Source organism: Pantherophis guttatus, chromosome 9 (genome assembly GCF_059756535.1).
Source record: "Pantherophis guttatus breed Tessera chromosome 9, ASM5975653v1, whole genome shotgun sequence".
NCBI lineage: Eukaryota > Metazoa > Chordata > Lepidosauria > Squamata > Colubridae > Pantherophis > Pantherophis guttatus.
This window is the reverse complement of record NC_142071.1, coordinates 21,645,528-21,668,855: the sequence shown is the minus strand read 5'-3', so window position 1 is coordinate 21,668,855 and position 23,328 is coordinate 21,645,528. Positions and strand designations below refer to the sequence as shown.

At 39.6% G+C, this 23,328-nt stretch overlaps 1 protein-coding gene across 4 annotated transcripts in view; it reads left to right on the top strand.

Annotated features, from left to right (window-relative positions):
* Positions 1–23,328, top strand: part of ARHGAP32 (Rho GTPase activating protein 32) — a 196,568-nt gene that overhangs the window by 45,567 nt on the left and 127,673 nt on the right. For all 4 annotated transcript variants that reach the window (XM_034421953.3, XM_087875674.1, XM_087875673.1 and 1 more), the window contains exon 2: positions 12,545–12,653. In XM_034421953.3, the coding sequence (XP_034277844.1) occupies positions 12,546–12,653 (108 nt within the window). In that variant the 5' untranslated portion in view covers position 12,545. The remainder of the gene's footprint in view (positions 1–12,544; positions 12,654–23,328) is intronic.

Sequence of the window (23,328 nt, the reverse complement as noted above, 5' to 3'; positions counted from 1 at the left end):
TCCGTGTTGGGTTCTCATCCATGCAGAAGTAATGACAGATAGTTCTCGACTTATGACCACAATTAGTGAGAAATTTGTTAAGTGCGTTTTGCTCCATTTTATGACTTCTTGCTACATTTCTTATGTGAATCACTGCAGTTGTTAAATTAACAACTGCACTTAACTTGATTGTTAAGTGAATCTGGATTTTCCATTTATTTTGCTTATCAGAAGGTCATAAAAGGGGATCGTATGATGCCAGAACACTTCAATCGTCATAAATATGAACCAGTTGTCAATTATCTGACCATGGGGATGCTGCAACGGTCATAAGTGTGAAAAATGATCATAAGTCACTTTTTTCAGTGCTGTTGTACCTTCGGTATGAAACGAATTGTTGTAAATTGAGGACTCTGTACTTTTCCTTGCCCAGCTGCGTGAAGTAATGTTAAATTTCCTTTTTCTTCATAAAATACTGTATTCAGCGGGTGTTTGACTTGAATATGTCAAACTGTGTCCATGTCCAAATATCACATCTTAGAGACTTAAACACACAAATATCACATAGGTTGCATTTGAATGGTGATTTTCCTTTGTATTAAATTGAGTAGTATGGAAAAGTCAGTTTATAAGTAGAATTGATTTTACGTGACAATTTTGGTTATGCATTGGTCCTGGAACGCAATTGGCTGAGTGTTCTGCCCCAGCTATGGATCCCAAAGAACGCAGCACACACAAACTCCGAACAAAACTCAGTTTACTTCAAAACGCAGTCTTTTGCAAATGCAGGCTGTTAATAAAACATTCTTAACAACCTGCCCGAAATTCCACAGATAAGATAGAGTCTTACAAGAGTTGGCAGATAGCCCAGAAGCAAAGTTTGCAGAGAAAATCCAAACTCAATGATCAGCGAACGAACGAACATACGTTGTTTCCTGCAGCTTTTTAGAAGCTCTGTGCAAACTTAAATAGGCTAAGGGAATGGCCAATTAGCCCCAAGCCTTACTCTTGAGAAGACCTCCTCCTGAGTAACCACTCCTGCCTTTTGGCAGCTCTGCGTGCATTGAGAAGAGGCTCCTCCACTTCATCCTCTTCACTTAAAGGAGCCTCTGGGGGCTCCGAAGGCCCTGGCTGAATCCCTGCCTCTGGCACCACCTCTTCTTCAGCCTCCTCGCTGTCCGACTCGAGCGCTGGCTGCACAGGCTGCTGGTGTGACACCACACCAGCCTCCTCCTTGTCGGGATCAGCAACAATCCGCGCAGGCCGCTGGCGGCCCACAACACTGAGCTTGGAATGAAATGAGGCCTCGTGCTTCTGAAATCCTCTTTATGTCAGCGTTGTTTCAGCTCATATACTTTGTGCTAAATGGTAATTTAGGAGGATGCACGGATTTTTGGTAAAAGATGGGAATTATAAAAGCTGATTTAATAATTTTAATAATTTTTAAATTTTGTCTGTCCTTGTGCTTTTAATCAGGCTGTACACCGCCCTGAGTCCTTCGGGAGAAGGGTGGTATACAAATAAAATAAATAAAAATAAATTCAATAAACCTTTTTTCATTCAAGCTTTTGGAACTTTTGAGGTTCATAGTTAAGGCTGAAAAATGTTTCTGAAACAATCCGTCCTCCCCAATCTGTATAGGAATATTAATAAAACATGCCTTTTTTTTCACTGTTAATTGTGTTCAGATTAATAAATAGGAAGTCAGCAATTTTCTAAACTACAGTGGAATGAAACAGGTTTGATTAAATAGTCATGCTCCTTGTTTTATGGAAGATAGTTTCAACAGACTTCAAACTGATCGAAGTCTGAATGGTGCAGAATTTGATTTTCATTCTGAGATGCCAAAGGGTGATTTAAAATTCATCTTTAGTTTTGTACAGCGTGTTCTGTGTGACAGCTAACCGAACAAGAGGAAAGGTATAAAATGTAACTTTTCTATGAAATAATACCCTCAACTTCATGCTTTTTGCTACGTCTAGCAGAGAAAAAGATTTTTGGTTACCAAAACATTTTTGGAGCTGACAAGATCTGATGCATATATGTGTATATAGATATTGTGTGTACGTGTGCGCACGCATACATGCCATATTAAGAAAATATATTCAGGATAATGTAATTTGAGTATTCTTACCTGCTTGCTGTGTGCTTGGTAAACTATATGGATGGACCTGCCATCTGGAAACAGTTTTTTCTTAAGCATTTTTTATTTTTAAATTATAGTTAAACAGGTTAATCTTTTTGAACAAGTAACTCCCAGAAGAGGACAGCAAATTTAGGTTTTATTCTGGTATTGTTCTAGAGTGGTGCGGTGGCCTAGAGCTGGAACTCTCGCCTCACAATCAGGAGGCTGTGAGTTCAATCCTAGGTAGAGGCACATATTTCTCTCTCTCGGCACAATGAGAATATATCTGCTGACTATAACTCCACATTGGCGACAGGAATGGCATCGGGCCAGTAAACACTCAACTCCATTCAATTGCCCAGACTCCTCCCTGCAAGGGATTATGGGGTCATTAAAAAGACGATAATGATTGTTCTGAAGAGCTAGATCCTATGCAGCATGAAGTTGATGTACCATAAATGTTGAGGAGAGATTTAAATCATGGCTTTTCAGTAAGACATTGTCTTTTTACTTCATTTTGTTCCATTCAGGTTTAGTTTATAGATGACAGTTTCAGTGGCTTAAGTATAATTGTGAAGCACAACATCGCATGTGTGACAGCCTTGCCCACTCTGTACACCTGTACTTTCAGCTGAAAGGACTGTCCTTCCAGTTCCAGAGTCTCTGAAATTTTGTTGTCTTCTACAGGAAATAAATCACCAAGTTTTTGAGTTGCCTAATATTGTAAATTGCTGTATTTCATATGTGTTCTATTATTGTAACTGCAGTTTTGGGCATTGGATATTTGTTTTAACCTCTCCACTTTTTAAAAAAGAAAAAGTGACACGTAACTCCTAAGTATCAATAGTTGGGCTGCCAAGATGCTACCAGGGGAAGGCTGACCCAAATTTTAAAAACTTGAAATGATAAATTGTGGATTCTGGGGAGCTCTCCCCATAGTACATCAGTATAGGCACTTGTTCTTTGTTCCAAATAAATGAAAGAGAATAAACATTGTAAGCTTATAAATGCATTCCCCAAAGACTAATATTGCCAAATAAATTATTCCTTCCTTCCAAGAGTCTCATTAGTAGGGGTATGCTATAAAATAATACACATTAGTGTTTTAGGGTTGACATTGGGAGATTCTATAATTTTTTAATCTTCTAGAATCGGGGATTTATTAAGACAGCAAAAAAGGCCTCGTTCTTTTATAATTACTTTTCTAGAGTTGCTGGCAATTATGCTTCTAATGCAGAGTGTGTGTTTCATAAAGATTTATGCAGGACCATCATTTGGAACAATAACTGCATCAGTAATCATAAAAGGAAACAGGTAAGAAATAGTTCAGCCTGTGTATTTATTCAAACTGTTTTGCCTCTAGGCTTTCAGGAAATGATCACTCTAATATTTATTTACTTTATTACTTGCGTGATTATCACATCTGAAGAACAGTGGGGTTTTTTGTGACCTGTATTGCATGGACAGTAGAATTAAACCTTGGGATGTGTGTTAAAATGTTAAAACGAAGGATTTCTGTAATAAAATGAGTGGAAATATTAAGGAAACTCAACTCAGATAAATCTTAGGAGCAGTAGAACAATAACAGTTTCGATAAATATACCTTAATCCTCCAGATAGAAATAGGAAGAGGATTTTTTTTACTTTGAAATTTCTGCAGTGTTTTCCTTTTTTGCTAGAATTGCTGCTTTGTAGGAGTGACATAATTCAGCAGAACTGTAGACATTTTACATGGGAGCTGTTTGATTCAACTGAACAGACAGCATAATACTAGAATAAACTTGAGCGACTGATTTCCACACTTTTAAAAGAAGTGTCTGTAGTACCATCTGTTGAAAGTTGCCAAAATAACTTAAATTATCTAGTGCATGTCATTAACGTTATAACTCTTAAGGTGTGATAAATACAGCAACAGCATTAACAGATGGGAGAAGTGAGACACAGCGAAAGTCATCATATTGTTATAGGTAATCCTTGATTTACGACGGTAATTGGCATTGGAATTTCTGTTGTTAAGTGATGCAGTCACATAGCGTGATGTCACATGACCATATCGCTTACCGTTGGCATTCCCAGCACTCCCTGTTGTTAGGCTAACCAAATTCATTAGCCAAAGTCATCATCATCATCATCTTTTAACCCCATAATCCCTTGCGGGGTGGAGTCTGAGCAACTGAATGGAGCTAGCGGAGTGTTTTAATGGCCGGATGCCCTTCCTGTCGCCAATGCGCAGTTTTGTTTAGCAGATATATTCTCAGTGTGCCCAGAGAGAGAAATATCTGCCTCTACCTAGGATAGGTAGCTCTGCTGGCTGGGGAATTCTGGGAGTTGAAGTCCTCCAGGCTTAAAGTTGTCAAGGTTGGAGACCCCTGGTCTAGAAGGTTCAGGAATTATTTATCACAATTTTATATTTCTATAGTTTATACAGCCTGCAGTTTTATATTGATGTATGTTATTTCTCAGTTAGCCATCCGTTTCGTGGAATGGACAGTTTTCTGTATAGTTTTGAAGATTTCCCCACACTTTGAAAAGCAAACAAGGCGCTTGAAAGAAATTGGTCCTGCTCATTAAGGAAGATTGGCCCAACTTGCTTTCTGTATTATCTCACTTTCTGTGGAAGACAGCCCATTCTTGTTCCTTATTTTATTTTATTTTCCTTTAGCATCAGCATAACAAGCATCAAGTCACTGTGGTTACAACCACTACTCAGTTTGGAATAGGGGTATTTTTTTCTCGAAGGCTTATGCCAGTGTCAACCATGTCAGTTACTAGTCTACACATCATACAACCATCCTTTCTAGTAAAATTACCGTGTTTCCCCGAAAATAAGACCCTGTCTTATATTTTTTTGAACCCTGAAATAAGTGCTTGGCCTTATTTTCGGGGAGGTCTTATTATTTTAGGGCACATGAGGAAACCAGAGGAAATGGTGGGGACCAATATTTTCAAGGAGGGTTTATTTTCGGGGGGGTTTATTTTAGCGCATGTGCTCAAAAGCTCGATTGGGCTTATTATCAGGGGATGTCTTATTTTAGGGGAAACAGGGTATTTTTGTGTCCAAGGTCTGTTTTGTACCCTAGCATTTTTTAAAATTGGGTTTGCAATAGGCGGAGTGATTTTTGGAAATTCTTTTTAATTTTGTCCTTAGGACAATTTTCAGTAGCATAACTGAGAAATATTGAAAGATTGTACTGAAATCCTTTTGGCCTTTGCTCAATGTTGTCAGCGACTCTTGATCTTAAATGTTTGCAATAGGTCTCTGTATCGATCCTTCTTTGCTAACAAAACAGTTTTCACACATGCCATTGGAGAGAAGTTTTTAATTTCACTTTTCCTTTTTGTGCATAAGGAGAGCCGGTTGTGAAAAAGTGGCAACCCTTTCTATGACATTCAATCAGTATAGGATTTCTGTTTTAAAGTGGAGGCTGTCCCCAAATAATTTTGCACTAATCTGTTAAATCTCTCTTGTCCTAGAAGAAACAAAAAATTAAGAAAAATATACAATTTGCTCCTGACCTTTGCTGTACCTAATTATCTTTTCACCATTAACTCCCGTTATGCAGAGAAGGGTATTTTCATTAGCAGGACTTAATAGTTTATCCTTTATATGGGGTAAGTTTATGTTGGCAGGAAAGTTTAATAACCTTTCATATTCTGAATTTCTCAGTTCAAGTCTGAATGTCAAAGTCTTACCTGCTTTGTTCTGACCCTTATACCAGACTCGGTTGTCTTTTTAACTGCTTCCTCTCCTTACTAAATATTGACTTGAAATTGAGGTTATGTGCTTTTTGCTAGTGGATTGTTGACTGAGATTTCCAAGAACATTGGTAAATTCTATTTAGTTGGGATTGCTGAAAGTACCGGGTTTGAATGGACTAGCTACATAGGCCTTACGTAGAAGATAAACAGCCTTTAATGCTTTTTTAACTTTTGTCTTTCAACTATGTTAAATTTCTTCTTTTATTCTACTGCCTTGTATTGTATCACTGCGTTCTTTTTTATTTTCAGCTGTGGATCAAATACACAGATAAAAATAAGAGCTTCTTAGTGAACAGATCTATTTATTGTGTTACGTGGGAAGGTAGCTTAGGGGAAATATAAGTTTCTAAATTGGTGTCAATTTTGCACTGGTGGGCACTTGGTGCAGTGGATTGCAACTAAGTATATAGCTAATAACAATTTTTCTCTGGAAATTAGGTGGTTTGAGCTTAGGTTATATACAAGCTAAGATTTGTAGTCAACTAAAACTAAGCTATTTATTTATTGCTGCAATATAACCTCATTTCCCCATAAAGATTAAATGGAATATAAAACTATAAAACTTTCATGCCTTGCATCATAAAGACTTGAGGTATAATTAATATTGAGTATTGTTCAGTAGGGTTGTCCTTTTAATCTTTCTCCATGAATTAATGAGCATGGCTTTGGGATTAGAAAGACAAGTTGTCTGGCTCTGACGCACTTCTGTATCTTCTGGAAAAAAAACCACATTTTTCTATTTAAAAATAACCTTGAGAATCCCTGTTTGCTTTTATAAAGGCCACAGGTGGATTATCTCTTACTTTTGCAGGTAGTCCTTGCATAACGACTGCTTGCTTAATGATCGCTCGAGGTTACAGCGGAGCCCTCAAAGGCTACTTGAAAACAGGTTCCAGAGTTTTGATGGTCACCACAGTGGCTGGTTGCAGCCTTCCCCAGTTTACAACTTTTCTGCTGATAGTTGGCCTTTCTGGCCAGTCCAGCAAAAAATTCCTGCCCATAGCAACACATTTACTCAGTGTTCGCTTTCTGACTGTGGGGTTCATTTTACGACTGCTGCATGAAAAGTTCGTAGAATCGGGTTTGGTCGTGTGGGGTGCCTCAATTTATGACTGTCGTGACTTCTGATGGAAATTCCAGACTCCATTAGAGTCATAAGTCATAAGTAGAGGACTGCCTATATTGAGGGCAGTGTGGTGTAGTAGTTAAAATGTTAATCAGAGTTACAGTTGTCTCTATACATTTAATTTTACTGCATAGGATTGTAGCTGAGATGGAACGGTACATGAGACTATAAACAGGGTGGATAAAAATCGATGATTTTTTAATTTTTTTTAAAAAAAAGATCAGATTTTTTAAAATTTAAATCGGATTTTTTTTACTTTTATTAAGTTTATTTCAAAAAAATGCTTTTGACGTGAAAATCTATCTAAAGGTAGTTTTCTATTTAAGATACATTAATTTAGCTTATTCAGCATGAAATGGAACTTAGTTATGTAGCATGAGACTGTATATTCTGCAATATTGGGACTATCGGTGAGTCGACAGCAGGTCAGAGGAGGAGCCGCTGCGGGACAGAGATGACAGTTGCTCTTTGAAAATTATGATTTTAAATCGAGTTAATTTAAATCAAGTCTTTTTACTAGTGATTTAAATCATGATTTAAATCGACTTGATTTCAATCAAATCCACCCTGGCCACAACTACCCCCTTTTCTTCTTGGGGATTAAATAAAACAATTGAACAATTATTTTGTGTACTTTGCCTCCTGTACATGTTTCCTTCTGTCCATGAGGTGGTACAAAATTTAATTTGCCCTGTCCCAAGAGCCATTCTCCCTCCATAATGAGACTGTCAAATGGTGGTATCCTAACCCCTTAATATCTTTATCTCTTATTGATTTTATTGTACTTTCTTTGTCTTGAATCACCTAGGTTCCCCGAGACTCAGGCAGCATACAACGATGATGATGATGATGATGATGATGATGATGGTTGGTCACACTGTAAGCCTTATGTTTAGATTGGATTTGGCATTTTTATTCACTTCTAGAATGGAACTCAGGATAGGCAGACGATGTTTGATGGTGTTAAAAGTTATTGTCGCGGAATGTAAACTATTCCAAGTAAAGCTATCTTTTGCAATTGACTGAGAGTGATTTTGTCAATGCCGATGGTGTTCAAATGATGCTCCAGTTGTTTTGGGATTATTATTATTATTATTAGCTAAGGGAAAAGTGATAAAAACATCAGAAGGAGGAAAATGAGAAAATGGTTTTAATATCTTATTTCAAGAATTCCTCCTTCCGATTGCCTTAACACAATGCTCTCATATTAATTCAGATTCAACAATATAAATTGAAAACAGGTTTTGAAGTCGGTAAATGTCTCTGGTTTTTACATTATTAAATTAGCAACAAGTCCTGTTTTAGATAGCAATTTCAGAATAATTTCACATGGGACAAAGCCTAGTTGTTCCACTACTGGCAAGTTGAGAGCTTTCTGGTCTAGTATTACGATCGAATTAGCATAATGTCATGGTTAAATTAGATTAATCACAGATGAATTATTCAGTGCTACTGAAACAACTTCTCTTCTTTAGCAAATCTATTTGGAAAACCATTCTTAAATAGCAAGTGAAATGATGTAATATTTGAAGTACTTTGTTTTCAGTCCTGACAAGGCTTCAGGTTGACTCAGCCTTCCATCCTCCCGAGGTTGGTAAAATGAGGGCCCAGATTGTTGGGGGCAAAATGCCGACTCTGTAAACCGCTCAGAAAGTGGTGTATGTAGTAGAAGTCTTATATATGAATAGAATAGAATTTTTTATTGGCCAAGTGTGATTGGACACACAAGGAATTTGTATTGGTGCATATGCTCTCAGTGTACATAAAAGGAAAGATACATTATATTATAGTGTACATTATAGAAAAGATATATGTATACTTTTATATAAGTCTAAGTGCTAAAATATTGGTATCTATATCACCATCACCATCACCATCATCATCATCATCATCATCATCATCATCATCATCATTTTTTAATGATAATCCCTTGCGGGGTGGAGTCTGGGCAACTGAATGGAGCTAACAGAGTGTTTTAATGGCCGGATGTCCTTCCTGTCACCAGTGCGGAGTTTTGTTCAGCAGATACATTCTCATTGTGCCCAGAGAGAGAAATACCTGCCTCTATCTAGGATCGAACTCACAGCCTCCTGATTGTGAGGCGAGAGTTCCACCTCTAGGACACCGCACCATTCCTATCTAAATAGGATACTATCGATATACTATCAATATTGCTAGGCCACTAGCTAGAGCTTAGCTATGTATAACTCTCCCAAATGCACCCAAGAGGGGGAAAAACGACGACAGAGATAAGATAAAGGATAAGAATCCACATGTTCTGCCCCAGCTACGGACCCCAAAGAACGCAGCACACACAAAGTCCATTCAAACCTTAGTTTACTAAATAAACCAGTTTTTTACAATAACGGCTGTTAATTAACTGCATTAACAGCCGCCAAGAATTCAAAGAATAATACTGAAAGCTTACTGTGGTTGGCAGAGTGCCCAGAAGCAATTTGCAGGAAGCTGATAAGATAAGCAAGACAAGACACGAAGGTATGTGAACGGAATTGTTCCCTGCAAATTGCTTCAGTCGGCGTTCCTCCTTAAATAGGGTAAGGGAGTGGCCAATTAGCCCCAAGCCTTACTCTCGAGGAGACTTCCTCCTGAGGAGCCAGTCCTGCCTTTTGGCAGCTCTGTGCACCCGTGCATTGAGAAGAGGCGGCTCCTCTTCATCCTCTTCACTTAAGGGAGCTTCTGGAGGTTCTGAAGGCCCTGGTTGAATCCCCGCCCCTGGCACCACATCTTCTCCAGCCTCCTCATTGTCTGACTCGAGTGCCAGCTGCACAGGCTGCTGGCGCAGCACCACACTGCAACAGCCTCCAACAGCCTCCTCGCTGTCGGAATCACCTACTAGCTGCACTGGCCGCTGACGGGCCACCACACCCCATCTCTGTTAAGTGATAGGCACATTTGGCATTTTGAAAAGATGGATGTGGTTGGAATGGCAGATGGGATTGACTTTGGGAGACAGGAGGAAGAGCTGCAGTTTAGACAATCATCAGATAAAATTTGAGCCCAAAGTAGGAAGGGTTCCAGAAGCTTCTCAGAAGAGACACTTCCTAGTTTTTGAGAGAGTAAAAGTGAAGGGCAGGAGGGACAGGTTCAAAGTTGCAGGATTCTGTTAATGTAGCCCTTTCAGTAAAGTTATAGCTAGTAAAATACTCCTTGTTAGGCTTCTTATCTGGTCTACCTAGCTAGGCTAAAAGGGATTGAACACATATCAGGTATAAAATAGTTACAGCTAGTCCTCAATTTACAACAGTTCATTTAGTGATCGTTCAAAGTTACAACAGCACTGAAAAAAGTGACTTGTGACCGTTTTTCACACTTATGACCTTTGTAACATCCCCATGATCATGTGATCAAAATTCAGTTGCTTGGCAACTGATTTTATGACCGTTTCTGTGTCCCAAGGTCATGTGATCCCCTTTTGACAAGCAAAATCAATGTGGAAGCCAGATTCATTTAACAACTAACTAACACTTACCAACTGCAGTGATTCACTTTACAACTGTGGCAAGAAAGGTCACAGTTGGGGCAAAACTCAATGAGTTTTCTCACTTAAGCAACAAAAATGTTGGCCTCAATTGTGATTGTAAGTCGAAAACTATACTTCCCAATGTGTGTGGCTATCTGTAACTCTGGTTTATCTTTGCCTATTTCGATAGATAAACATACTTCTGTAGAAAGTATGGACTGGACTGTAATAATACATCTTTTTGTATTTTCTCAGAAGGCTTCTGGGAGGGGGTGAAATGTAAAATTTGTTACTACCGGTTCTGTGGCTTGATGGGGGGTGTAATGTGATTGGGTGGGCATGGCCAACTTTTTTTTTTTTTTAACTTTTCAAAGTATTTTTTCTAATGCTTTGAAAAGCCTCTGCTGATCAGGCAACTCAGCTGGGATCGTCAGAGAGGCTTTTTAAAAAATACCTCTCTGCCGATTGCACAACTCAGCTGGGATCGTCAGAGACTTTTCAAAGCATTTTTTTTACCACTCCTTCGGCCAAGAGGTTGTAGAAAAATATGCTTTGAAAAGCCTCTGACAATCCCAGCTGAGCCACGCGATCAACAGAGGCTTTTTTTTACTCTTAAAAGCATTTTTTTGTTGGAAGAGGTTATAGAAAAAATGCTTTTAAAAGTTAAAAAAAAAAGCCTCTGATGATCTTGCGGCTCAGCTGGGCATGGGAGGGGGGGAAGTGCAGGGATTTTTGCTACCGGTTCTCTGAACCACCCGCCGCCATCGCTACCGGATCAGGCGATCCGGTCCGAATTGGGAGCATTTCACTCCTGCTTCTGGGACTCAGTAATATAATTGGAAATAAAGATGAAAGGGAAGGCCAGCCTTTTTTATTTTTAGCAAGCCAGCTTGCTGTTAATTTAGGATAGAAAATAGATACCGTGTTTCCCTGAAAATAAGACCCTGTCTTATATTTTTTTGAACCATGAAATAAGCGCATGGCCTTATTTTCGGGGAGGTCTTATTATTTTGGGGCGTGTGGAGCAAGATGGGGCTCCTCTTGTCATCTTACCTGATTTCCAGCTCTGTCTCCCTAACCCTAACCAGAGGAAATGGCAGGGACCGGTTGCTCATGCGTTTAAATATTTTCGAGGAGGGTTTATTTTCAGGGGAGAGTTTATTTTCGGGGGAGGACTTATTTTAGGGGAAACATGGTAGGTAGAATTTTTTATTGGCCAAGTGTGATTGGACACACAAGGAATTTGTCTTTGATGCATATTCTCTCAAGTGTACATAAAAAGAAAAGATACATTTGTCAAGAATCATAAGGTATAACACTTAATGATAGTCATGGGTACAAATAAGGAATCGAATCATACTAGGAAGCAATCAGTATAAATTGTAAGGATACAAACAACAAAGTTACAGTCATGCAGTCATAAGTGGGAGGAGATGGGTGATAGGAACGATGAGAAGATTAATAGTAATAGTAATGCAGACTTAGTGAATAGTTTGACTGTGTTGAGGGAATTATTTGTTTAGCAGAGTGATGGCATTCGGGAAAAAACTGTTCTTGTGTCTAGTTGTTCTGGTGTGCAGTGCTCTATAGCGTCATTTTGAGGGTAGGAGTTGAAACAGTTTATGTCCAGGATGCGAGGGGTCTGTAAATATTTTCACAGCCCTCTTTTTGACTCGTGCAGTATACAGGTCCTCAATGGAAGGCAGGTTGGTAGCCATTGTTTTTTCTGCAGTTCTAATGATCCTCTGAAGTCTGTGTCTCTCTTGTTGGGTTGCAGAGCCAAACCAGATAGTTACAGAGGTGCAGATGACAGACTCCATAATTCCTCTGTAGAACTGGATCAGCAGCTCCTTGGGAATTAAAGGAATTAAAGGAATGGTTAAAAAAAAAAAATAGGAAAGTCAGGTGGAACAGGGAGCTGATGGGCCTGGGAAGGTGCCCACAGAAGCATTTGTGCCCTGAGAAGGTATATTGGGGACTAACAATAAAGGCTTATGAATTACTAAGAATTATTAAAAGTGTTTAACTTACTCAAAAGATTCAGTTTATTTATGAGTTCATCTTTTTCTTCAAGAATGATGAAGTCCTCTTTACATGCAGAAGAGGATGATTTTGTGCCTGAGCTCCAACGAAGTATCCATCCCCGTGAAAGACCAGATTGGGAAGAGACCCTCAATGCAATGGTAAGGCATTATTAACAATATTACTGGGTACATTCTGCTTGTAGTTACTTAAATGACCTTAGATGCGTAGAATTTTTAAAAATGCCTTCATTACTTGATAAACTGAAAATCATAAAATGTTTCATTTTTGGATGCACTCCCTATATAGGGGGAAGATGATGTGCCTACTGAGTGTGTTCCATTAAATCATCTTAGATAGCATAGCTTGTGATTATTTATTGTCAATAATGCTGCAGTGGTTCTCAGGCTTCATTAATTTCCCCTTTAGCTATGATCCACAAAATGTGATCCCTCTCCTTGAGGAAATTAATTTTACAAGCATATATATTACTAGCATTGGAATAATCTAGCCTGGAAAATCCTGACAACTTGAATTTAAGGTAGTCCTTGCTTAGTAACCACAGTTGGGATCAACAACTCCTCCATTAAGCAAAACTGAGTAGGAAATCATGTGGCCATGACTGTGGTAATAAGTTTCACACCTTCAGCTTTTTGCCTCCTAATCACTCCCCTGCCCTTTGGAATATTCATTCTGATGCTGTGATAATTGGCATGAAGGGAATTAATGTTGTATTTACATTCATTGGTGAGGAAGGGGTTACAAGAGAGTAAGCAGGCACACAATGGAAAATACACATCGAAAGCAGTGTGTGTTAATCCTGACAGTCATGAGTTCATTACACAAACACTCCAGTGTACTCTCATTGTGTTCTTGTTCACTCTCTTATAATCCCTTTCTCTCCAATATGTCTGCTTTGTGAAATAGGGCAAGGAAAGTATATTTATGTGTATATATGTGTGTATGCGCACTCATATTGTGTATGTGTATGTAAGACATCCATAATATTGTGAAGTGGTGCATGCCATGTAAAAAAAATGGCTCATCTAGCCTTTCAGTGCAGAAATATTTTCATTGAATAGATCTCATTATTTATTTCAAATCTGTAAATGATAAGTTTTATGTCTGGGTGTGGGGCAGGAAGAATTTTCAAAATGCTTAAATTACAATGCTGTAATTATGCAGTAATGTGGACTAATTGGAGTAATGTGAATATTAGTTGGAGACTTGTATGCTTACTATCTCTTATCAATGCAGAATATCACTCAACCATTATTGTGATGATTGCTTAAGGAGCATCTCTCTGGCTAATCTTGTCTAGGCTTGTTTTTGTACATGGATAAAAGTAAAGGTAAAGGTTCCCCCTCACACATACAGTTGCAAGAAAAAGTATGTGAACCCCTTGGGATTACGTGGAGTTTTGCATGAATTGGTCATAAAATGTGCTCTGAACCTTTGGACTTAATAACTGGTTGACCCTCCTTTGGCAGCAATAACCTCAATCAAACATTTCCTGTAGTTGCAGATCAGACCTGCACAACGATCTGGAGTAATTTTGGACCACTCCTCTTCACAAAACTGTTTCAGTGTAGCAATATTTTTGGGATGTCTGGTGTGAATCGCTCTCTTAAGGTCATGCCACAGCATTTCAATCGGGTTGAGGTCAGGACTCTGACTGGGCCACTCCTCTGTGCTGTTGAAGCCATTTTTTTTGTTGAATTACTTGTATGCTTTGGGTCATTGTCCTCTTGCATCACCCATCCTCTGCGGAGCTTCAGTTGGCGGACAGATGGTCGTATGTTTTCCTGCAAAATGTCTTGATAAACTCTGGAATTCATTTTCCCATCAATGACAACAATCTGTCCAGGCCCTGAGGCAGCAAAGCAGCCCCAAACCATGATGCTCCCTCTGCCATGTTTTACAGTGGAGATGAGGTTTTGATGTTGGTGTGCTGTGCCTTTTTTTCTCCACACATAGTGTTGTGTGTTCTTCCCAAACAACTCAATTTTGGTTTCATCTGTCCACAGTATATTTTGCCAGTAGTGCTGTGGAACATCCAGGTGCTCTTTTGCAAACTTCAAATGTGCTGCAATATTTTTTTTGGACAGCAATGGCTTCCTCTGTGGTGTCCTCCCATGTACTCCATTCTTGTTTAATGTTTTCCTTATTGTAGATGTGTCAACAAAAATGTTAGCATGTGCCAGAGATTTTTGTAGGTCTTTAGCTGACACTCTAGGATTCTTCTTTACCTCATGAAGCATTCTGCGCTGTGCTCTTGCAGTCATTTTTACAGGACGACCACGCCTAGGGAGAGTAGCAACAGTGCTAAACTTTCTCCATTTGTAGAGTCTGTCTTACCGTGGACACATGAACATCAAGGCTTTTGGAGATACTTTTGTAACCCTTTCCAGCTTCATGCAAGTCAACAATTCTTGATCGTAGGTCTTCTGAGAGCTCTTTTCTGCGAGGCATGGTTCACATCAGACAGTGCTTCTCGAAACCAGTAAACCCAAAACAGGTGTGTGTTTTTAAAGGGCAGGACAGCTGTCAGCAACACATCCAATATCATCACACTGATTGGAGTCAAAGTTGGCTCACTCCTGGCTCCAATTAGCTCTTGGAGAAGTCATTAGGCTAGGGGCTCACATACTTTTTTCTCCCTGCACTGTGAATGTTTACATGTTATGTTCCATTAAACCATGGCAACATCTAATGTTTGTGTAATATTATTTTAAGCAGACTGTGTTTTTCTATTGTTGTGACTTAGATGAAGTTCAGAGCACATTTTATGACCAATTCATGCAAAACTCCACGTAATCCCAAGGGGTTCACATACTTTTTCTTGCAACTGTACGTGCTAGTTGTTCCTGACCCTAAGGGGCAGTGCTCACCTCTGTTTCAAAGCCAAAGAGCCAGTGCTGTCCAAAGACATTTCCGTGGTCATGTGGCTAGCATGACTAAACACCAAAGGCGCACATAACGCTGTTCCCGTCCCACCAAAGGTGGTCCCTATTTTTCTGCTTGCATTTTTTACGTGCTTTCGAACTGCTAGGTTGGCAGAAGCTGGGACAACTAACGGGAGCTCACCCCGTTATGCAGCACTAGGGATTCGAACCGCTGAACTGCTGATCTTTCGATCAACAAGCTCAGCGTCTTAGTCACTGAGCCACCATGTTCCTATGAAAGACCAAAGCATCACCAGGCTTGTAGAGATGATTGGGAGGAAGACACTGTAAAGTACTTCCTGTTATTGCCAAGAAAATTGCATGATTATGTCCATACATTTGCCAAGTGTCAAGCTTGACTTTTTTCTTACGATGCTGATGCCTTTTATTTGCTTTTGTTATTCAGTGATCATTAGAGGGAACCCCAGGGAGATGGCAGTTTTTCATAGTGAGTTAACTATTAATTGGTTTAATAGCTGAACATCTTCTGCTCAGATCTTTTCCTAGTGTTATGAGGCTGTTCTGCTTGTTTTTCTGGTTGATAATTAAATGGCTGTTAAATATATTTTTTTGGTTTTCCTATTTGAATACAGAAGCTTTAGTAATTGAACTACTAGATCTTCATTGCAATTTTGGTCTTCTGAATTACTTTGTTATTTTTGTTTGTGCAATACTGGGGACTGATTTTGCAGACGTGGTGGTGGAATAACAGTGTTTTCTTACTTAGGAAGATTATATTGAATACACATTTTATACTATTTCAAAGATGTATTGGTTTGTCATTAATAGAAAGTACCAAAAATGATTTGCTTGTTGTTGCTTTTTTTTAATGATGTGCATTATATACAATATTACTTTTCTTTTGGTGGAAATACTTTGTTTCCCCAGAAATAGCAACTTTGGTGTTTGATTGATCAAATCTATTAGTTTATGAACATTACTCCAAAGTCTTTTTTGTTTCTTCTAGCTTGAAATCTGCCGTTTTTCCTTAAATTGAATACCATAAATCTGGAATATATGATAGGTTTTTCAGTGAAGGAGTAACCCTACATTTTAAACCAGACGTTCCCCACCTACTGCCTCTAGATCTGTGATGGCAAACCTATGCACGTGTGCCAGAGGTGGCACACAGAGCCCTCTCTGTGGGCACGTGTGCCGTTGCCAGCTGCTCTTCTAGGTTCTGTCGCGTGAATGCACGCTGGATAGCTGGTCTTTGTGCAAAGACCAGCTGGCGGAACCCGGAAGAGATCAGCTGTCCGGTGCACATGCGTGCAATGGAACCCATGAGAGCAGCTGACTGCCACACGCATGTGCATCAGCCAGCTGCTCTCTTCTGGGTTCTGGCGCTACGACATGCGCTCCAGTTTTGGCACTCAAACTCAAAAAGGTTAACTGTTGCTGCTCTAGATGGCTGAGCATGAAGGCACTTGAGCCCAACACATCTGTTAGGCTGTGTTATATATTAACCAATGCTGACTAATTCTGAGTATTTTAAGTTGCCATTTGTATAAGTAAAGGAGAATGGGATACTTATTCAAGCAGTGTTTTTCCCCCCCAAAAATAGTTAAGACAGGTGTTTGTAGTGAAACTATCAAAATGAGCATATTTAAATTCTGAATGTGGGATGGGTCATTGTGAAAAGTCTCGAATTGCGGAGACAGCAAAATTATAGGCTATCTTTCAACTTTCTGTTCTGCTCTGTTGTACTTTGCAAAAGGCAGCCTGATGTGAAAATCCGTTCAGTGGTTACCTGGTAAACAAATCATGGTTGGACGATAGGTAATGGGAAGGAGCCAGCAGATGTTTTCTTGCCAATTAAGCTGTTCTGCAGCTGTGGCCATCAAATGACTTTCAGACTGTCACTGTGTCTCAGACTAAAATATCTCATAAGACTCATCTGCTTTGCAGATGAGGAGAACATGTATCTGTATGGGTAGACAAAATTCCACCACTATAGAAGTTGTTATGCTTGCTTGGTCAGGTTGGAGGCAGTGGACTGTTCATTGTAGACACCTTGAAACAAACCTTGATTATCTTTTATTTTTTTCTGCATTCATTGTTTGTTTTATATTTAGTTAAATTTGCTGGCGACCAGTTCTGATTTGCTCTACTAACATCAGTGTAGAAAGCCCTCATTCATTTCACTTTGATTTTCAGTCAGAATTTCTGTTGATGAATCAGATATTTTCCCCATTTACTTTTATTCTACTTTTATTTGTTTTCATCCCATAAGTCACCTGCCAAGTGAGAATTACAATCTACCTGGGGTTCATACATGGAGAGCGAAGCTAAAATAAGGTTGGTTAGTTCAGTATATGGGGAGAATTTAACCGTTGTCTTAGTATGTCAGGTCATAACATTAAACATTTCTTTATTCGTGTACAAGATTTCAACGTGTGATTCCTGGTGGCATATAATCTAACACAGTGTTTCTCAACCTTGGTAGCTTGAAGATGGGTGGACTTCAACTCCCAGAATCCCCCAGCCAGCAGAGTTGAAGTTCACCCATCTTCAAGCTTCCAAGGTTGAGAAACACTGATCTAACAGTAGCAAAAATAATTCTTCTTTTAAAAAAAGAAGAAGCAGCAATTGCCAGTATAATACCATTCCACTGAGGTCTGATTCAGAACACCTCCAGACATAGAAATCAGGGGTGCTATTCAGCAGGTTCTGGCAGGTTCTCACAGGTTCTGGAGAACTGGTAGCGGAAATTTTGAGTAGTTCAGAGAACCGGCAAGTACCACCTCTGGCTGGCCCCAGAGTGGGGTGGGAATGGAGATTTTGCAGTATCGTTTCCCTGCCATGCCCACCAAGCCACGCCCACCAAGCCACATCACGCCCACAGAACCGGTAGAAAAAAAAATTGAATTCCACCATTGATAGAAATCATCGCACAAACCAACTTGCTGAATATTTTGATCCGTGGCTTGGGAGAACAGCCAGGTTTTTAAGGGTTTGTGGAAAGCAAAAGATTGGAGTCATTTAGATTTCAGGGAAACTTGCTTTATAAGTCAGGCACTGAGAGAGAGAAGGCACATCTTTGGGGACCTGCCTGGGTCAGGTTTGGTGGGACGAACAGAAATGATGAGAGACAGGTGATCCTGCAAATTATCTGGACCCTTACCAGGGGTGGGATTGAAACATTTCAGTAACCAGTTCGCTGCCTGGTTGCTGGGTGGCTGTGACCATGGAGGCATGGCCTACGCGGCCTCCTGCAACACAGCATGGGGGTGTGTGTTTTCACCGTCCCTAGGCTCTGGAGGCTTTCCTGGAGCCTCCAGGAGGGCAAAACGGCCTTTCCCGGGCTCCAGAGACCCTCCGGAGGCCGGAAACAGGCCTGTTTTCGGACTTCCAGTACTTCTGGTAGGCCCATTTTTCGTCCTCTCCAGGCTCCAGGAAAGCCCCTGTAACAGGCTCATTTCCGCCCTCCCCTGGGCTCCGGAGGCCTTCCAGAGCCCACAAACAGGCCTGTTTCCAGACTTCCGGTAGGCCCGTTTTTCGCCCTCCGCGCGCCTCCTGCACTTACCTGGCATCCAAAACGGGCCGCGTGGAAACTCCTGGAAGGGGCGGGGTGGGCGGGGTCAGCCAGTCCTTGGAACAACCGGTTTGGCAAACCAGATTAAAATTAACATCCGGTTTGCCCGAACCGCTCCGAACTGGCGGAATCCCAACCCTGACCCTTACCTGTAACACAGCAAGAATGCAGCATTGTGTTTTGTTAATTTAGATTTAATATACTGTGTATACCAAGCCTTCATATACACAGTGAAGTTCTCATCCAAAAGAGCACCTCCTAGTCTTGTTAGTCTTTCAGATGCTATGATATTCTAGTTCTCTTTTACCTCTAGAAAACTCACCCAGTTGATAAATATCATCACAGAGGAGTGTTGGAACCTGGATATCCTTTTCAAATGGAGATATGATGCCTTTTAAATGAAATACTGGAAATCATCTTAGAGTTGATTTTTTTTTAAAAAAACAAACAAACAATGTAATGAACTGAGGAGTTGTATGTATGATAATTAAGACCTGGCTCCTGCAGCTGTCAAATTTCCCATCACCCGGCTTCCTAAAAATAAGATCATGTTTGCAGTAGGCTTTTATTTTCCTCTCAAATGAGACTCGTCACTGACATATTCTGACAGCTCATGCAAAACTGGCATTTCATTAAAAAAAAAAAAGTTCTGTAACTTTCTTAAATTCAGTGGTGGATCTTATCGTTAGGCAGCTAAATTGTTTTTAAATTTTATGGGTATATGTTGTTTTAGTATGGCTGTACACTGCCCTGAGTCCTTCGGGAGAAGGGCGGTATAAAAATTTAAATAAATAAATTAATTAATTAATAAATAAAAAATTTTTTTTGAATATGATGCTGGTATAAAAGGCCATTCGGTGTGGAGTAGACTGAGGCTTTTTAAACAATAGCCTTGCTAAAGCTTGTTTCTTAGTGTTATAAGGCAGGTCGGTCCAGAAGCCTTTTAGAATTCCTCCAAAATATGCTGCCAATGTGTGAAATATTTGATGCAAAGGAGATGGCCATATTATATACTTGTTCAAAACCAGAGTGGATAAAAATCAATGATTTTTTCAAAATATATATATTAAAAAATGCATATTTTAAAAAAATTTAAATCGGATTTTTTTTATTTTTATCAAATTTATTTTAAAAAAATGCTTTTGGAGTAAAAATCTATCTAAAGATAATTTTCTATTTAAGATACATTAATAATTTAGTTTATTCAGCATGAAATGGAGCTTTATTTTGCAGCATGAGGCTGTATATTCTGCAATATTTACATTTTTGGTAAACTCATTCAATGAATCCAAGCTCTGCAAGGTGAGATAACATGCACTGCCTTGATGCATTCACACAATTTCATAGTAACCATGAGATAAATCATAAAACAAAGTTCAGGAATATTCCTTTATCCCATTGTTTTGCAAATATACGTACACTACAAACTCTATGATTGTTTGAAGAGAAATGCATCTGTACCACCAGGCTCTAAGTGTGAGGATGAAGGGCAAGCAGTAAAAATGAAAGTGAAACCTTCTAACCAGCTTATAAATATAATATTAAAGAACACCTGTCATTTCAGATTCATCATGGCAGCACCTGTTAGCGGGCATCCACTCACCTGCTGCCTGCCATGTCCCTCACCGTGTTGTGTCACTGCCCCATCACCAGCCGTCCCATTAAAGTGACTGGGACTGTTGGTGAGTCAACAGCGGGTCAGAGGAGGAGCCGCTGCGGGACAGAGATGACAGTTGCTCTTTAAAAATTATGATTTAAATTGAGTTAATTTAAATCAAGCCTTTTTACTAGTGATTTAAATCATGATTTAAATCGTGATTTAAATCGACTTGATTTAAATCAAATCCACCCTGTTCAAAACTCAGTTATGATCTGGCTCCAACACATATTAGTCTTGTTTTTAGATAGGAATCTTAGTTCATTTCTGTTTTGTGTGTTTGAAAGTGACTCTTACAAAATGGGAATTAAAACACATCAGATCAGATGGCTATACAGTATATTTTTTATATTCAAGGCTGGGAAAAGAGTACCAAAAAAATAAATAAATGGTATGACTCATTGAGAGAAAGGGACCTAATTGAAAGACACACAAAGATCACATATATGGCTTGATTTCTGTATTCTACAGTGGCTGATCTTATGAGTGCTTTGCAACAACACATTTATCTAACCTTGCTGACGTCTTGAAGGTTCTGTTAAAATTACTGAATGTGGGGGCTGAGCAGCTGAAGATTTGTGAATCAAGCCGTGCCTGCATGAAGTCTGGCACGATGAGATAAGTTAGAATTGATTCCAACAATACCGGCCGAGTTGTTAACCACCTGCACTTTGCTTATAGCTTGAATTCATTTTATAAAATGTTTTCAAAAGAGCAATTTTATCTGTACCATCCTAGGGATGGTAAAAAGTTTAGCTGCGGAGATGGCTCGCTTTCCTGGTTCTCTCATTTCAACCTCAAGGTCAGAAGGAGGCACAGCAGCAGTAAAAAAATAAAAAAAATAAAAAAATCAGAATTAACAGAAGGATAAAGTCAATGATTAATAACCTGCCATATTCCTTCAATTACACTGTTATTACAGTGTCCTCAAAGAATTATATTCATTATTTCAGCTCTTTAGTCTCTTGGGTCAGAACTTGATGGGGTTTTTTTCCTTGGTGAAATTACTATAACTTGGATGCATGTGTTCTGCCCCAGCTCCGGATTCCCAAGGATTGTGACACACACCAACAGTCCTTATCAAAGTTATAACGTACCAAGAATAAACAAAGTCTGGCAAAGGTTGATAACCAGCCCAGAAAACAAGATACGATAAGACACTCACTCTCCAAAATGCTCTGTAATAATTACACATTGTTTCCAGCAAGAAATTACTAACTGTGTGCGACTTAAATAGGCTAAGGGAGTGGCCAATTAGCCACAAACTTTACTCTCGAGGAGACCTCCTCCTCCTCAGTAGCCACTCCTTTTGGCAGCCCTGCGTGCTCAAGCATTGAGGAGAGGCTCCTCCACTTTGCTTTCTCCACTTGAAGGAGCCTCTGGAAGTTCTGAAGGCCCAGGCTGAGTCTCTGCCTCTGGCACCACATCCTCTTCAGCCTCCTTGCTGTCCGACGCAAGTGCCGGCTGCACAGGCTGCTGGCACGATCCCACACCAGCCTCCTTGTCGTCGGGATCAGCCATGATCCGCGCAGGCCGCTGGCAGGCCACAACAACATGATACAGTACAGGCCTTGTGTTGTGAAACCCCTGCACATTTAAATAAAAATGTGTCTCCAGATGATTCACCATGTGAGGAATGCACCTCTTTCTATATACATCAGATTCTCTTTGCCGTGGAACTCATTTATTTCATAACAGATTTCGTGAATCACTGTAAGCTTCCTATAGATGCATCATCATTGCTCTCTGATTGCTTTATTACCAGCCGGTTTATTGTCAGTATGCAACATTTTCGCCCCTAGTTTTTTGCCTGGCCTTGCCTTGGCTGTCAAATGCAAAATATCACCAATAGCTATGAGAACACTGATGAAGTTCTGGTTCTAATTAACCAATATGTCTTCATTAGGCCAGAGCAATTTCTGTTATGGCTACTAACAGAGCCTGTTTGGAAATAGGTTCTAAATGAAGAAATTAAGACATAATTAGTTACCAAACTTCCGGCAAATCTGATGGACCTAAGAATAGATTCCTGACCTGTTTATTAAAAACCAGAATTTCTCTTTTGAGACAGATTCTTTTCCCCACAGTAATTATAAAGAAAATAGCTTCTGCCTATTTTTTTCCCCTTTCCATTCTCCCAGTGATATTTGATGGGAATTGGGTGAAGATGACTTTTGCAAAATGCCTGCTATCTTTATAATGAGTTCATCCTACTGAGCTTGGCACTTCTATAAAAAATGCAGCTACTAGTATTCCTCTGCCATAGTTCAGCTGAATGTGCAGTGCAGTAACTCTGTAGAGAGGGATAAAGCATTCAATAACTGGAGTTTTGGATTATGCAGAATATACCCTGAGGCTGTAAGGGCCTGGATGGAGAAGAACTGGCTGGATCTCAACCTTAATAAGACAAGTGGCTTTAGATTTTTGAGCTCCTCTCCAGTGACTTATCATGATTGACTCTGGATGGGGTAGCATTCCCCCAAGCAGAGCTGGTGTCCAATTTGGAGGTTCCTCTTGGTGTTATGACTCCTTCTGAAAGAGCATATGGCAGCCATAGGCAGGGAGAGGCTTTGTGAAAATTAATATTACTTGCCTGTTGAATCCATTCCTAGATCAAGATGCTTTCCTTGCAATCACTCTTTTCACAGTCAATTCTTAGTTATTTCCTTCATTACTGCAACAGACTTCTGCCCTTCTTG